The 15,774-nt window shown below is 39.1% G+C and overlaps 1 protein-coding gene across 1 annotated transcript in view; it reads right to left on the reverse strand.

Annotated features, from left to right (window-relative positions):
* Positions 1–15,774, reverse strand: part of LOC149324101 (WD repeat-containing protein 70-like) — a 163,457-nt gene that overhangs the window by 25,220 nt on the left and 122,463 nt on the right. Inside the window, exons 12-13 of the mRNA XM_089496437.1 lie at positions 10,781–10,865; positions 10,027–10,165 (exon numbers count right to left, since the gene is read on the reverse strand). Of these exons, the coding sequence (XP_089352563.1) occupies positions 10,027–10,165; positions 10,781–10,865 (224 nt within the window). The remainder of the gene's footprint in view (positions 1–10,026; positions 10,166–10,780; positions 10,866–15,774) is intronic.

Consider the following 15,774-nt stretch of genomic DNA (forward strand, 5'->3'; position numbering starts at 1 on the left):
TTCAACCTTTCTAGTTTGGATTTTTAGAATTATGGAGATCTAATGACGTTTGGCACTGAAAAATTGCAGTTACCAAAAGGCTATATCTTATGACATGTCCTCTCATACATATGTTTGTCAGTCCTCATATGAAGTTGTGCTTTCTGTATTTTACCCAATGGGAATTTCCAAAATTTCAGAACATAACTTGCCAGAAAGAAATTAAGTTTGCAAGGCCTTCTCTCTCTCTCTCTCACTGTGTGTGTGTGTGTGTATAAACCAACCTCATGTATAAATTTATCTCATATATAAGTCAAGGGCCAAAACTATGGATTTTGATATGACCTGTGGATAAATTGAGGGTAAAACATAGGGGCATGTAACAAAGGATGTAAAAGATGAAGCAAAGGAAAACAATGGAAGCAGCGACCCAAAGGGAAGGTATTTTTACCATACATCAAAGGAGTCACAGACAAAATAGGCAAAGTGGTGAGGAAGCACAACCTTCAAATGGTTTACAAACCGATGAAGAAAATCCAGCAAATGCTTTGCTCAGCCAAGGACCAGAGAGATCCTCTCACAGCCGCAGGAGTTTACCGCATACAATGCAGCTGCGGACAAGTCTACATAGGGACCACCAAACGCAGTGTGCAAACAAGAATCAAGGAACATAAGAGACACTGCAGACTGGGCCAGCTAGAAAAATCAGCAGTAGCAGAACATGCCACAAACCATCCTGGGCATAAAATACTGTTTGAAAACACTGAAATTCTGGACCATGCCAACCACTACCATGTCAGGATGCACAGGGAAGTCATTGAAATCCACAAACACCTGGACAATTTCAACAGGAAAGAGCAAACCCTTAAAGTAAAAAAGGTTTGGCTATCAGTCCTGAAAAATAGCAAGATAAAGACTCAACAAATGCAAATGAGAAATCTCCCAGCAGACAATGAGCACTATCAAGCAGACACTAATCCTCTTTTGCAGACCCTCCCACTCTGAGGCCTGCCATTAGCAACAAAAACAATACATATGCAAATCACTCCTGCCTTTCCAGATCACACAATATATATACCCAAGTCCTTTCCAGGCAAGCATTCTCTGAAGATGCCAGCCAGAGATGCTGGCGGAACGTCACAAAGAAACTCTTCTAGAACATGGCCACATAGCCCAAAAAACCCACAAAAAAAATATGGATGCCAGCCATGAAAGCCTTTGACTTCACAGTGCCAAAGAACTTTCAAAATTCTGGCAGGCATAACTGTTTGTGGTCACTGTAAAGGCTGGATGGATGAAGGAAACTACTGTAAATGGTGGCTGTGTGATGTGTAGGTGGGGTTAAGAAAATATGCACATGTCAAAAAAAGGATGTAAAGGCAAGAGTTCGAATACAATATTAACTCTTATCAATAAAGGAACCATACCCCTTCTCTGAGTGGAGTAAGGCGAGAGTTTAGTCTGCCTTGGGACAACATAAAAGAAGCTCCAATTCCCTCTACTCTCTTGGCACTCCTTTAAGGGGAAGTGTCACTTCTTTCCTGCCCAGACATTCAAAAAGGACAGAAGCGGTGCAGTGGCAGAGAGAGTAGAGGTGGTTTGTACTTCTTTTAATTTCCCCTGGGATAGACTAAGGTCTCGCCTTTTGCCACTCTACTCAGAGATGTGTCCTTTTTTAAAATTAAGAGTTAAGGTACAGTGCTTACATGGACATGTGATACTTACACTGATCTGTGGTTAAGTTGACCCAAATTTTGGGGGCCAATTTTTTGACAAAAATTTCTAGCCTCCCCAGTTCATTTGATAACTGTTGGAGGATATATGACCACATACATAGGGAGTAGGATAAGAACTAGGAACAAATACTGACAAAGTTGGATCCATATCCCAAAACTGATTCCGTTAAGCCACTTTAAGTCCTTGCAAGGAACTACTATGGCTACTTCACCACATCAACATGAGTCACATGAAAGCCAACTTTAACCAGAAAAGGAGTGGAAAACAACAAGCCAACGTGAAAACCTGGAGATCCAAAATGCAGTTTCAGCACAGATGCAACAGGCTGAGAGGATGAATTAGAAGGAAATTTTGTGGAAACATCTCTGAAAGGAACAGAATAAAAAGGAAACCTGTTCTCCTTAACAGAAAGACTAGCATTTGCTGGACAAAACAAAAATGGATGAAACCATTCCAAAGAAAGAGAGAACATTCCTGTCTGGATGAACCAACTGAGGCAGGCAGTAGACCTTTGGCCTATCCTGAATTCTTTGGCTGTTAACTATATAGTTCATATAGAAGCCAAGAAGCTTGTTACATTTGACCCCACTACTTCCCCCAAATAGGCTACTGACCTTTGCCTTTGATAGGCTCAGTGCTAAAAAAATAAAAACCCCAAACCCATTAGCACCACAACTTATCTGGCACCAATTTGATGCTTTAAAATGTCTAGTTGAGGACTCTGACATGGATCAGAAAGACATAAATCTGTCAGCAAGAACTGAGGCTAAGAAAACATTTTGGCTTTGCACACTTGCTTTGCAAGTGCCAATTTTGCTTTCCGCCTCAGTGGTGGTGAGGCTTTGTGGTGGTGGTGGTGGGGGTTCTGTTTGAAGAGCACTGTTCTGATTTGCTGCACTTGGCTGCCCGTGCAGTGAGATAAGCAGCCTGTCAGCGCCAAAAAACTTTGAACGGGTAAGAGGATAGTTTGACAACGATGGTCAAGCTCTGTACTGACATTCTTCTTTTAAAATAACAGCAAAGAGAAAGGGATATGCCAAAGTTGATCTCTTTTTTGGAAGTCCAGGAGGACTTCCAATTACCTCTGTATTTCAATTGATTTTATAGGCAGAGATCCAAAATCTCTCTCTGTGTGTATAAACACCTTAGGCATATAACCGAGAGGTTGATGGTTTTTCTGACTGCTGTAGCTGCTTCTGCTGCACTGAATACTGATCTCCCTGTCTGAAGCAGAAGCCCCTTGTGCTTCAGAGAATCCCTAACCTTCAAGAATAGTTTTCCAGCAAGTACAAGAACTTCCACTGGGAATGAAAGGCTTGAACAATGCTTACACACACTGCATACAATTTTTTTGTCTTTACTAGCCACATACTTTAACGATGCTGAGAGAAATTACAGCACCTACGTAACTGGAGGCTAAATTTTCACTGTGCTTTGAAACACAACCAAGGGGAATTTTTGTTCAAATCTCTTTTTAAAATCCATCCATTTCAAAGTAATTGTATGATATAGCACATCCATTCAGTTCTTACTTGAGAAACAGTATGATGCTTTAATGTTATAAAAGTTTAATTCTAAATGCTTCTGAACTGGGTAAGTTACAAATCAAACATGGGAAATAAAGTATTTCACCTAAAAAGATAAATACATGTTTTATCACACACAAAAAATATTTGTTAGTATGACACAGGCCTGAGATAGCATACATACATGCTAGAAAGGTTGGTTTCAAAATGTGAAAGTTACATTTAATTCTGTACATTAGGTTCAGCCATTGCTTTCACTATGTCGCATTAGGCAAACTTCCATCCGTAAGATTGGTCTACCTTAGAAGATTGTGGTGATGGTGAAATAAGATCAGGCATATTGCTTCAACTTCTTCAGAGGAAAATGCAGAGTATGAATAAGAAAAAGTTACACATATGCTGCATCTGCACTGCTGAAATAATCCAGTTTGACATCACTTTAACTTCTGGGAACTGTAGTTTTGTGAGACATTTACTTTTTTCTGTCAGAGAGCTTTGGTACCACAACAAACTACAATTCCCAGGATTCCATAGCATTGAGCCCTGGCAGTTAAAGTCATGTCGAACTAGATTATTTCTGCAGTGCAGATCCTGCCATAATGAAGAAAGAAAAAGTGTGCCTTGATTGAAATTTCTATATATTCATGACAGTAGTGGAGACCTGGCCCTTCTCTCACTCATAACTCTTTACCATTTGTTCTCTGGGTGCTAGAAGTCATTCTTTGTTGGACAGCAATAGGGATTCACCTTTTCCCTGATGTTTTTACTCACTATGTTCCACAGCTCTTGGCTGGATTAGAATTCCTTCTGGCAATATGATAGGAGTTTTCTGGCCTTTCTATTGTGCCATGATCACAGGTGTTGGTTGCCTCCAACATCTGACCTCCCTTTTAGTCAACTGTGTTGTAGTTTATATTGGAGTGTGTGTGTGTGAACATGAGCACACATACAATAGTGCTGTTCTCCAATATCACTTTTTCTGGTTGTCTTTACTTCCACCTGGCTCAGACCAGTAACTAAAGGACAAATGACCTAAATAGTGTGACCAGTCTTTTAGTGAGATAGGCCAAATGCATCTATCTATTCTATCTATCTAGGAGAGCTAGCATACTGTAGCGGTTTGAGTATTGGAATAAGGACTCCAAGATACTAGAGTTCCCACTTGGCCATGGAAACCAACTTGGGGACCTTGGGCAAGTCACGCTCTCTCAGACTCAGAGGAAGGCAATAGCAAATCTTCTCTGAACAAAACTTGCCAAGAGAGATATGTCATCTGACCATGTCAGAAGCCACTTGAAGGCACACAACAACAATAACAAAAAATAAACAGATTTTACATTAACAATTATGAACAAGGTGGTCTGTCTAGTCATAAGAACTCATAAGAGCACTTTTTAACTATAATGCATGCTAACTGTTCCTTAAGTGATTAAACTGCCTAGAATGTGCCTAGAATTGATAATAATTTTTAAATTTAAAAATTGCCTTTAAAAGAATGATCAGTCTAACTAACATCTCTTTATTGTAATTCATCCTATTAATGTTTTAATTTTACTTTTATCCATCCTGGAAACACAGACACACCTTCTTCCAACTAATACTGGCAAACAAAACAACATTGAAAAGTCATTTATTGTAACTGACTCATTGTAAAATATTTGTAAGGGTGGAAAAATATACGGTCACCCTGTTCCCAGAATGCATGAGTACCCTACCAAGATGAGTAGGAATGTCTATTGTTACTCTCTGGAATAGACACACTGTCTGCACATTAAAATATTATGCTAAAGCTTTGCCTAAAAGTAGACAAACCAAATAATTCAAGTGTGAAGCATCTTTGGAGCTCATCCTATGAAATTAGCCAACTACAATAAATAATATGGAAGTTGAAAAGTTATCTACAGTACAGTGAACATACTGTCACCAAATTTAAAACATTAAAAAATGGATAGGAAGAAACATTAAATATTCTTCTTGGGAAAACTGACTACAGGACTAATGTGAAGCACACCATTTGTTGGACTAGAAAGGATTAGAAACAACTTACATGATTCTGTATGGGAAACATTTTAGCTGCACAATGCAAGAATGATCAGTCCTATACTGTAGTTATTTGCATGCACTCCAATCAATGTTTTGGATAAGGACCATCTACATTCATTCTATCTGCTTGATAAATTAAGATTTTCCATAGAGCTCATGCTCAGAGTTGGGCCATCTTTGAATGGAAGGTAGAGGGCTGTGGGAGACCGGACAGACTCAGGTGTGGAATTACAATTGAGAAACACCCTTTCTGACAGATTACTGAGGCTGCTGATAAATCCTCACTTTCCTCTGCAGGATTTTACTGGAGCTTTTAACCTCAGATCCTTAGAAGTATATGCTCTGTTCTGGTTTAAAATATATTTTTAAGCAGCGGTTGAAATGTAATTTGTTCTGCTTGTTGCTGTTTTTATGTTAGTTTTAATAGCTTTGTATGGATTTTTATTATAATATAAATTGTCTGATGCTGTGTGCTGGGATATAAATACTTTAAATGAGCAAACATTATCCTTGTGTCAAAATGTTGTACAGTGAGCTTTTGTTATCTGCTGAGATTTGGTACCAGGATCCCCTGTGGATACCAAAATCTGTGGATGCTCAGGTCCTGTTAAATACAGTGGCATAGTAAAATGGTGTCCCTTACATAAAATGTCAGAATCAAGGTATGCCTTTTGGAATTTATACTTTTTAAAAATATTTTCAAGTCATGGATGCTTGAATCTGTGGATAAAGAATCTGTGGATATGGAGGAACAGCTGTATTTAAAAAGATATTACAGTCACAAGCGTAAGATCAGGTAGTGGCAGAGTGCATTCTATGCAGATAGAAAGACCCAGTTTCAGTATCTAGCATTTCTAGGCAGGACTTCTGTCTGAAAATTTCAAGTGTAAAGTAGGGGCAGGCAACTGGCAGGGGATGAAGGGTCACATTAGTGCCCCCAAAGGGACTTCAGAGGACTATAACACTCTGCCACACAACATACCTTCAGGATTTAAGCCTGTTTTCCAAATACAGTAAGATTATCTACAAAAAGCTGACTTCTATGTTCTGTTTTTAAAAAAGGCATCTCCTGGACCTATACTAGCTGAGTGTGGGGGAAAGCAAAAACACAGTGAAAAATTAATAAGGGGGGGGGGGGAGATAGGCTTTAGGGGCAATTTGGGGGCCTAATGTAGTCCATGGGCTGCACCTCTGGTATGCAGCCTACATTACAAAAAGCAGCAGTGTAGACAATACCAATCCAGACAAACCAATAGTTTGACTTGATATAAGTGTAAATTTACAGCGCTTCATAAATAAAGGTTAATAATAATAATAATAATAATAATAATATAAAGCAACTTGATACATTTCTGTGTTCCTAGTATTTCTTACAAACTGTGTGAGTGAGTATATCCTTTCAACTAGCCTGTCAACTTATGGCGACCCTATGAATTTCATAGGGTGTTCTCAGGTAAGGAAAACTCAGAGGTGGTATTGCCAGTTCCTTCCTCTGAAATATAGCCTACAGCACCTGGACTTGGCAGTTTCCCATCCAAGTATTAAACAGGGCTGACCCTTCTTAGCTTCCAAAATCAGACATGATGTGGTGCCTTTAGGATATTTATGCCCAGAACCATACTGTAATTTTGCACCACAGCCATACACTGATGATGAGGAGCAAATTATAGAGAGCACTGCTTCTAAAAGACTGCTTCTACAAATGCAAAACAATATGAACTCGTTTGGGTATGTTCATACCTCTCTCAGTTCAGCATGGATTGCACTGGCAAAATGCCCTCTGGATAGGCCTGTAAGTACTCAAGTTAGCCCATATAGAAAAACAAAAGGTCTGGAATAATAATGTACTCTCCCATAAAAAACATAGAAGAAAGGAGGTGAACAAAGTCTTGCTTGGTATGACAGAAAGGAATGCTAGACACCACTTTGGTCAAGCATTTAAAAGTAGCCATTAAGTTTCCATTAAATATCAGGTTCATTTACAGGCCAAAACCTACTGGCTATTTACCAAGCAGTTTTAAAGATTAAGTTTACAGCCCCTAAGCATTTTTAAATTATCTATATTGTCTGGATTCCCCCCTCCCCCACTGTCTAACAAAATAAAACCGAACAGCTGTAAAAAAGTGTATTTCCATATCGTTTAAGTCTGACATGTAAGTATTCAGTTGCATTCCATTTTATGCATTGAACCCATAAGGTTTATCATTTAACTTAACAAGCCATATTATTCTGCTCAAAGATTAAATATATGGTTCATTAATGATCTCCTCCCTTTCCTCAACAATTTGCACTATATCTCAATTCTACCTAAGTCAGTACAATTACTTGTATAATTATATAACAGATATATTATATGCAATGAATGTACAAAGCCACCTTCTCTTGAATTCTGTCTGAAAGGTAGACTGCTCAAGAAGGAAGATTAATCAGTGGCATCACATTATGTTTTGAAATTACAATCAAGAGCTATAAAGTGTTTGCAGATTATTTAAAATGTATGCAGATTACTCAAGCAAGTGAGTCAAACATCATAGTGGCTATGGAAACAGGGATGAGGGTGGTTTTTAAAATTGTTTATAATATACTGATGAAATAACCATTTTGTAATCCATTTAGGTTTTCCGCATATCTTTTTATATGACCATAAAATATCTTTACTATCTAAACACAACTTGACTTTTAAAATGCTTATTATCCCTATATGTGGTATAGTGGTTTGAGCACTAGACTCTGGAGACCTGGGTTCAAATTCTCCCTTTGCCATGAAAACCCACTGGATGGCCTCACCATCAGAGGAAGGCAATGCCAAGCCCCTTCTAAACAAAGCTTGCCAAGAAAATGCTATGATAGGTTCACCTCTAGGTTGCTATAAGTCGGAAAGAAGATGATGGTACACAACAACAACAACAACATAGCAGCTGCCTCTTTGGACAAAGGCAGTAGAGAAAAATATGATATTAATAATTCTTGAAAATACAATATGTGAGTTTTCATTTTATACTGCAGATCAAAACAAACAGAATAATACAGTGCCACAAGGTAAAATAATGATTTCAGTAACTACACTCCAGTATATACTCTCACTAAATACAGTTTGCTTTCACCATGCAAATCAAAGAAACACAACACGAAAAGGGTGAACAAAATCATGCTATAATTGGGTTTGTAGATTATAAGAGCAACAGACTTCACTTTTGCTCAAAGAAATCAGCAGATAATATAAGTTGTCTGAAGCAGCAATCCTACGAATACCTGAGAATAAATCTCAATCAACTTGAAGTGATTTCCTCACAGGAAACATCCACAAAATTGTACTGTAAATGAAAGTTGGAATGACTCAATTTTTATCGTAAAAAAAAAATCTAATACAGCATGATAAAATCAGCTGTCCTGAAATCCAAGGTCTGTATTTAACTATAGTCTTCTTTGGCCTGTCCCACAATAATGCATTCTAGCATGACATGGTTACTTCCTCCTAAAGTACCAACTGATTCCAGTGACCAACTCCTCCTTACTGGTTAGCATCAAGTCCAGCATTGCAGATCCTGTTGTTCCTTCCTACACCTTTTGGAAGAGGAAATTATCCTCTTTCATATCAGGAATTTGTTGGAGAGCTATGCTTAGCAGAGATAGACTCCCAGTAGATATTAGAATAATTGAAGCCCCCCATAACTACTAGTTACTGCTTCTTAAAAATGTCTGAGACCTGTTTCAGAAAAGCATCAACCACTTTGTCTTGGTTTGGTAGCTCAGTCTTTTTATTCTTTCTCCATTTATTACCCAAATCCTCTCCATTGGTCCAGTTTGAGCTCTTGTGTAGATTTCTGTACAAGTAAATTTGTCTTTGACATATAATGCTAACCTTTTCTTTCCCATTTATTCCTTTTGAATAGATTACTGTACTTCATACTATTTGCTGGACCGAGGAGTCCCTTGTTTGTCTAATAGCACAAAGTTATTAATTTCTTCTTGTTTTCTCAGCCTCTGTAAGTTACCAGCCTGATTTAAGTTACGAACTCTAAGGAACAGATACCTTGTGTCCTTCTTTAGAAAAGACACTCCTATGTTGAAAGGCCTAAAGATAAAGAACCACAGGATGGGAAATCAAAATTTAAAAGATCCTTTCAACAGTTAGAACTGCTGGCATGCAGACACAACACAATGAGTAGGCAGGCACACAGGTCACTTGATCACAGGTCTTGACTATGGTGAGATGCTTTTTGATTCAGGTTATAGTACTCATTTCTAGATCTGCATCTATACATATAGATTAGCACATGCAGCTTTTATGCAAATCTGTATCCTTGGTGACATATTTTCTCTTTTTTGTGATGATCAATCCATTAGACACATTCCTCTCAATAACCAACAGCACGGAGTGCTGATGAAAAACATGGGGGATAGACAATATGCCTCTTACAGTCCACTGATGTATTGGTATTCTTCCCTCTAACTGCAGTTTACATATAAGGCTAAAAGTATCTGTCACTGCTATTTGTTTATGTATTATAAGGAACAAAATACTTCTCAGCATTGATGTGGAATACTATATGATATTCTGCTCTTATAAGATACCAGCTTTACAGAAAATCAATATGCATTTAATTATATACACTTACATTAGAGTAACATCATTATCAGTTAGAATTAACTATATGAGAGGAATATCATAATGTGCATTTTAATGTATGAACAAGGGGAACAAATCAAATTATGTACTGAACTCTGGTAATTAACTTACCGCATCTGTGACATCTAGCTCATATACTTTCTTAAATGTCTCCCGCTCAAAAAAGAGTAGTTTTCCATTGCCATGTCCCTTCTTAACAGAAGTACCAGTTACAAGTAATTTATCATCTGGGCTGAAACAGCAGTCAGTCCTGTTGAAAATAAAACAGAGGACAGAGTAACTGATTTTCTGGAAATTTTATTTATGTATTACGACAAATTTGTGTTAAATCCTTAACTATGTATGACAATTGAAATTACAGTCATGTTCAAAAACTAACAAAAATACATGTCTTGTCAAGGTTTCAAAACTGGAAGAAGGAAATGTGTGGATTACCCCCTCCCCAGATTGTCCCATAAACCAGAGTTTCAGAACAACTGAAACAGTTTTATGATGGTTCACACAACCTTCACCAATGTTATTTATATCATTCCTGTTTCTCAGTTTTTCTCAAGATTTAAGGTGGCTTACAACAGATTTTTAAAAAAGTTAAATACAGTATTCACAAAATACAAAAGTTAAAAAGTAACTAGGCTCTGAAAATTAAGACCAGAGAAAAACACAATCCATTTTGTAAAAGGGTTGAAGAAAAATGACCTTATTATAACATGGCCTTATTGTAACTTACCACTTGATGGTATAAACCATTTTTATTGCGCACATGTGTTTGGGAGGTGTGCCTCCATCAAACTAATTTTTGTTGATATCAACAAAAAACAGAAGGATTATAACACCCTTCTTCACTTTAAATACTTGATCTACTTACATGGGGAAGAAACTAGGTAGACCAAGAACGGAATTAACAGGTGTTTTAAACTGCCTGATGTCCCATGTTTTTAAGGTATCATCACCTATGAAATAAAAAAAGAAAAAATTAATATGAAACAATGAGAAATACTGAACTCTTTACTATAATGCTTCAGAGGGAAACACAGACCATTTCTGGCATTAACTACCGTATATCCTTGACGATAAATTGATCTCATGGATAAATTGAGAGGAGGTTTTGTACCCAAAATGATAGAATTTGCTATGATCCATGGATAAATCATGAGTAAAACTTAAGGGTATGAAACTAATGCTAATTCTAGGCATTATTTAGTACTCCCCTCCGCAAAAGCCAAAAACAACCCTGCAATGACACAATTTTTTTATTAGTATTATTCCCCCTTTTTCTGACAAGGCCATACAAACGGCCACATGTGCACATGTGTGGTTTCGACACCAAGAAACTCGAAGAAGAGTTCCCAGGAGATACAAAGGCTGACCTCATAACCCGGCTCTTACATCTCCCTGAGCTGAAGGCAGAGGCTTCTTTCCTACAAATGGATGGTCCAGTCTGGGCTCCATAAGCTACCCCACGCTCACTACTGCTGCAGCCATTGGAGGTGTTAGTTCTGGTAGGTCCTCAAACAGATCCATCCAGCCTTAAACTCCTGCATAAAGAAGGCAACAAGTAGGTAGCCTAATCTGCTTTCTTCTTCTCCTCCTGCTCGTGCAAAGGCTGTCCAAGCTGCTAATCATCTGTCAAAAACTGAACTGATTCTTGCTCTCATTGGCTACTCTTTGGTTGCCAAAGCACCATTGGCACATTGATAAATTACCCCAGGTTTTCAGGTTCAATTTTTTGACAAATATTTCTTAAACACAAGTGTATATGGGCTACTCAATTTAAACTTGCTTTTGTAACAGAATGCTGTAATTTCCTGCAACTGACCAGCAACTCTCACAACACAGGGCAGAAATTCTCCATCAGATATGCATCGTTAAAGCTCTACATGGTTTGGGTCCAGGTTACCTATGGGATTGCCTTTCCCTCATATAATCTACCTTGTACACTCAGGCCCTCTGGAGTACATTACATCAACCAACATGAACTAGACTGGCAACTGTCACCCAAAGGATATTCTCAACAGCAGCCTCTAGACTGTGGAATAACCTGCCAGGAGAGATTTGACATCTAAATATGCTGTCTGAATTTAAAACAAAATTAAAGACCTATCTCTTCTGGGGGTCTACCCAGTAGATTTTAAACTATGTACTATAGATTGGTATATTTAAAATGTTATGTTGGATAATTTTAATGTGTCTTATGTTTATGTGTTTTAACTTAATATGTTTAAATTGTTTTATGTGTTTGATGTGTTGTACCTAATAATAATAATAATAATAATAATAAGGATATGGCCTCAGATACAACTCTGTACAAGTTAGGATTTCTAAACTCTGTAATACTTTGCCCTAAAAGCTAAGTAATTTAGTTTCTACAATTTATGCAGAACAAGAAATTATGTATCTGGCAAGTCTTCAAATATCTTTCACAGTAACAAATCTCAATCAAGGCTTCTTTGGCCTTGATGGACTAGGCCTTGACACGATCAACTCTCTGGAGGATTTACGGGATAGAGGAGACAGAAACTCAGTCAGATAGTTGTTACTAATGTTTTAAAAATGTGTTAGGAAAAGCTTCTTTGTACTATAACACATCAGGCAATAGGCCAAAGTAATGGTCTGAAGGCATGACACAACTACTTTACTGAGGTTAAGTTGGTCTCAGTCCAGTGAACACCTGGAGGGAAGACTGCCTTGTAATCCTGTGTAATCCGCCTTAGTTGTCAGGACATTAAAATGAGAAATGGAGACAAATACGCTTTAGGAACCATTTCACTTAGGAAAAGATAGGGGCATTAAGCATGGACAATTACTATGCTTGTCCAACTCACCCCTACTGATTTCAGTAAGAAAAGTAATTTCAAATGGGATTGTAAACTAAAGTATTTTCTTACTACTGTATATTATTTATTTATTTCATTTTATGCTGCCTTTCTCCCAAAAAGGTGGCTCACAAGATAAAAACACTTTATAAACATTAAAAAAAAACCCATCAAAGTAATATAGTTAAAACAGTATAAAATTAAAATTGAAAACATACAGATGTTAAAAAAAAACATAATCTGTAACATTCTACCTTTTTAAATATTCCTCCCCCCCCCCCCCAAAAAAAGCTGGAATTAAAACAAACTGAAACGAAAAAAAAGGTTAAATTAAAATGCAATAAAATTGTTAATATTTTTTAAAAGATGCAATTAAAATAATAAACAGTTGTTTGAAAACAGTACACTATTATGCCTTTAAAAATCCCCTTAACCTAAAAGCAAATGGGTGAATTAGAGCTCCAAGTGAAAAATGAACACATTAAGTACATTACTGTATTAGTAATAAGAAAAAGGGCTATTAGATGGGTACCTCGGTGTGGTGGAGTCTCCTCTTTTGCAGGTTTTTAAACAGAGGCTGAATGGCCATCTGTCGGGGGTACTTTGATTCTGTGTTTCTGCATGGCAGGGGGTTGGACTGGATGACCCTTGCAGTCTCTTCCAACTCTATGATTCTAAGATATACTTAATTCCTCTGCTAGTCTTAACCACAGTTAGGGTTGTTATTATTATTATTATCCTTTATTTATGAAGCACTGTAAATTTACACAGCGCTGTACATGCAATCTTTTTAGTTAGACAGATCCCTGCCCTCGGGCTTACAATCTAAAAAGACATGACACAGAAGGAGAAGGGAGTGGTGGAGGGAAAGGGTAAGAGGTCCAGCAGTTCCTCTCTACCTCCGAGGCCTGGACCAAGGCAGATGGACTGGAGGGAGGGCTTGGTTTCATAATGGATGGTTAATCTTCCAGGGAAAATACATACTCTCAAGTAGGATAATGCATATACAGTACATAGCAATACAGGAAATGGTTTGATAAACAGGCACCAAAAGAACATCACATAGTAAGCGACAATTATGCAATGCCTGGGAAGGCTTCTCTGAACAGGATGGTTTTCAACTTCGTTTTGAAGCTGGTTAAAGAAGTGATGGCTCTTACTTGTGGGGGAAGAAGGTTCCAGGAGTGAGGGGCAGCAAGTGTAAAGGGGCGAATCCGGGATGGGGCAGAGGAAATCCTGGGCTGAGACAGCAGACCTTGACTACCAGAATGGAGGGACCGAGTGGGAAGGTGAGGAGAGAGAAGGTCTGATAAGTAAGGAGGGGCCAGTCCATGGAGGGCTTTAAATGTCGACAGCAGGAGCTTATACTGAATGCGGAAAGGGAGGGGGAGCCAGTGAAGGGATGCCAACACAGGAGAGATGTGGTCAGAGCGGTGGGTGGAAGTGATAATGCATGCAGCTGAATGCTGAACAGAGATTAAAGGACGGAGGTGAGAAAGAGGAAGCCCAGCCAGGAGGACGTTACAGTAATCAAGTCGTGAGATCACTAGGGCATGGACCAGGATCTTGGCAGTAGAGGCAGAGAGATATGGTCAGATTTTGGCAATATTGTACAAAAAGAATCTACAAGCCTTGGCTGTGGTCTGGATCTGAGGAATACACGACAGAGAAGAGTCAAAGATAAAACCAAGATTGCGGGCTTGCTGGACTGGTTGAATAGAAATGTTGTCCATAGAGACAGAAAAGGAGAGTTGAAGGGTGGGCTTAGGAGGAAAGACAAGAAGCTCCGTCTTGGACATGTTGAGCTTCAAACACCGATGGCGCATCCACTGCGAGACAGCTGTGAGGCAAGACGAAACTTGCTGTTCAAGCCTTGGAGAAATGTCAGGGGCAGAAAGATACAGCTGGGTGTCATTGGCATACAGATGGTAGGAAAAGCCAAAAGAGCTAATGAGTTTTCCAAAGGACAGTGTGTAGAGAGAAAACAGAAGGGGACCCAGAACAGAGCCCTGGGGAACTCCAACAGATAAGGGGAACAGGAGAAGAAGTCTTACAACTGCATTACCATTACCAATGACTAATACTTACTATAATAGTTTCTTAACCAGATTTTGATGCTGTTTTTTCATGTCTGGTTAATAATAAATGCTATTATTCATCACTATTATAGCTGCTAGCACGATAATACTTAACCAAAGAAACAAGGTGGTGGGCATTTGGAAGCAAAAGACAAGCAGTTTGAAGAGAGTGAATGCACCATACACTGTCTTAGCTATGATTAAAGGACCAGGAGCATTATTTCTTGATGTTACACTGATTGCTTGGTATTCCTCCCTCAATGCTTTACCAATTGCATTTTTTTTCATTTATCTATTCCCAAATTTCATTTTAAAAAGCCATGGAAAAACAGTGGAAAAGATGAAGAAAAGGGACACCCAAACTGATCATGTAAATGGCACAACTTTCTATGAGGAAAGGTTAGAATGCTTGGGCATCCTAGCCTAGAGAGAATTGAGTAGGACAAACCAGAGGAAAAGGAAACTATGGCGGGTTACAGACCGCCTGTTTGGGGCGGCCTGCACCTGCCCCTTTCCCCGCTGTATCGGGGCCTCAGCTGCCAGACCAGCAGCCTCTGAGGCCCCGATCCGCCGCTTTGCAGGCCATGGGGAAGCGGCAAAAGGCCGCTTCCCCATGGCCTGGAAAGGGGTGTCCTTGGGGCTTCAAGCCCCAAGGACACCTGGCGACGGCGGGGAGGAGAAAGGGGCTGCTTGGCCCCTTTCTCCTTTGTGTCGCTGGGCGCAGCCATGTAAAGGCTGCACCCAGCGCCGCAAACCCCAGAAGGAGCTCCGTTTCGGAGCTCCTTCTTGCACCGTGGAAAGGGCGCTCTAGGCACCCTCGCGCAGCACAAAGAAGTCATGTCCGCACCGCATCGTTTAGAGGCGGTGCAGTCGTGACATCGTAATGGTGGCGGCTGTTTGGAATGGCCGACATTTTGTACGGACTGGGTCCGTACTAGGGTTAGGGGCGTCAGGAAGTGACGCCCCTT

This window comes from Sceloporus occidentalis, unplaced genomic scaffold (assembly GCF_023333645.1).
Source record: "Sceloporus occidentalis isolate IW3139 unplaced genomic scaffold, rSceOcc1.0.p SCAF_1, whole genome shotgun sequence".
NCBI classification, from domain to species: domain Eukaryota; kingdom Metazoa; phylum Chordata; class Lepidosauria; order Squamata; family Phrynosomatidae; genus Sceloporus; species Sceloporus occidentalis.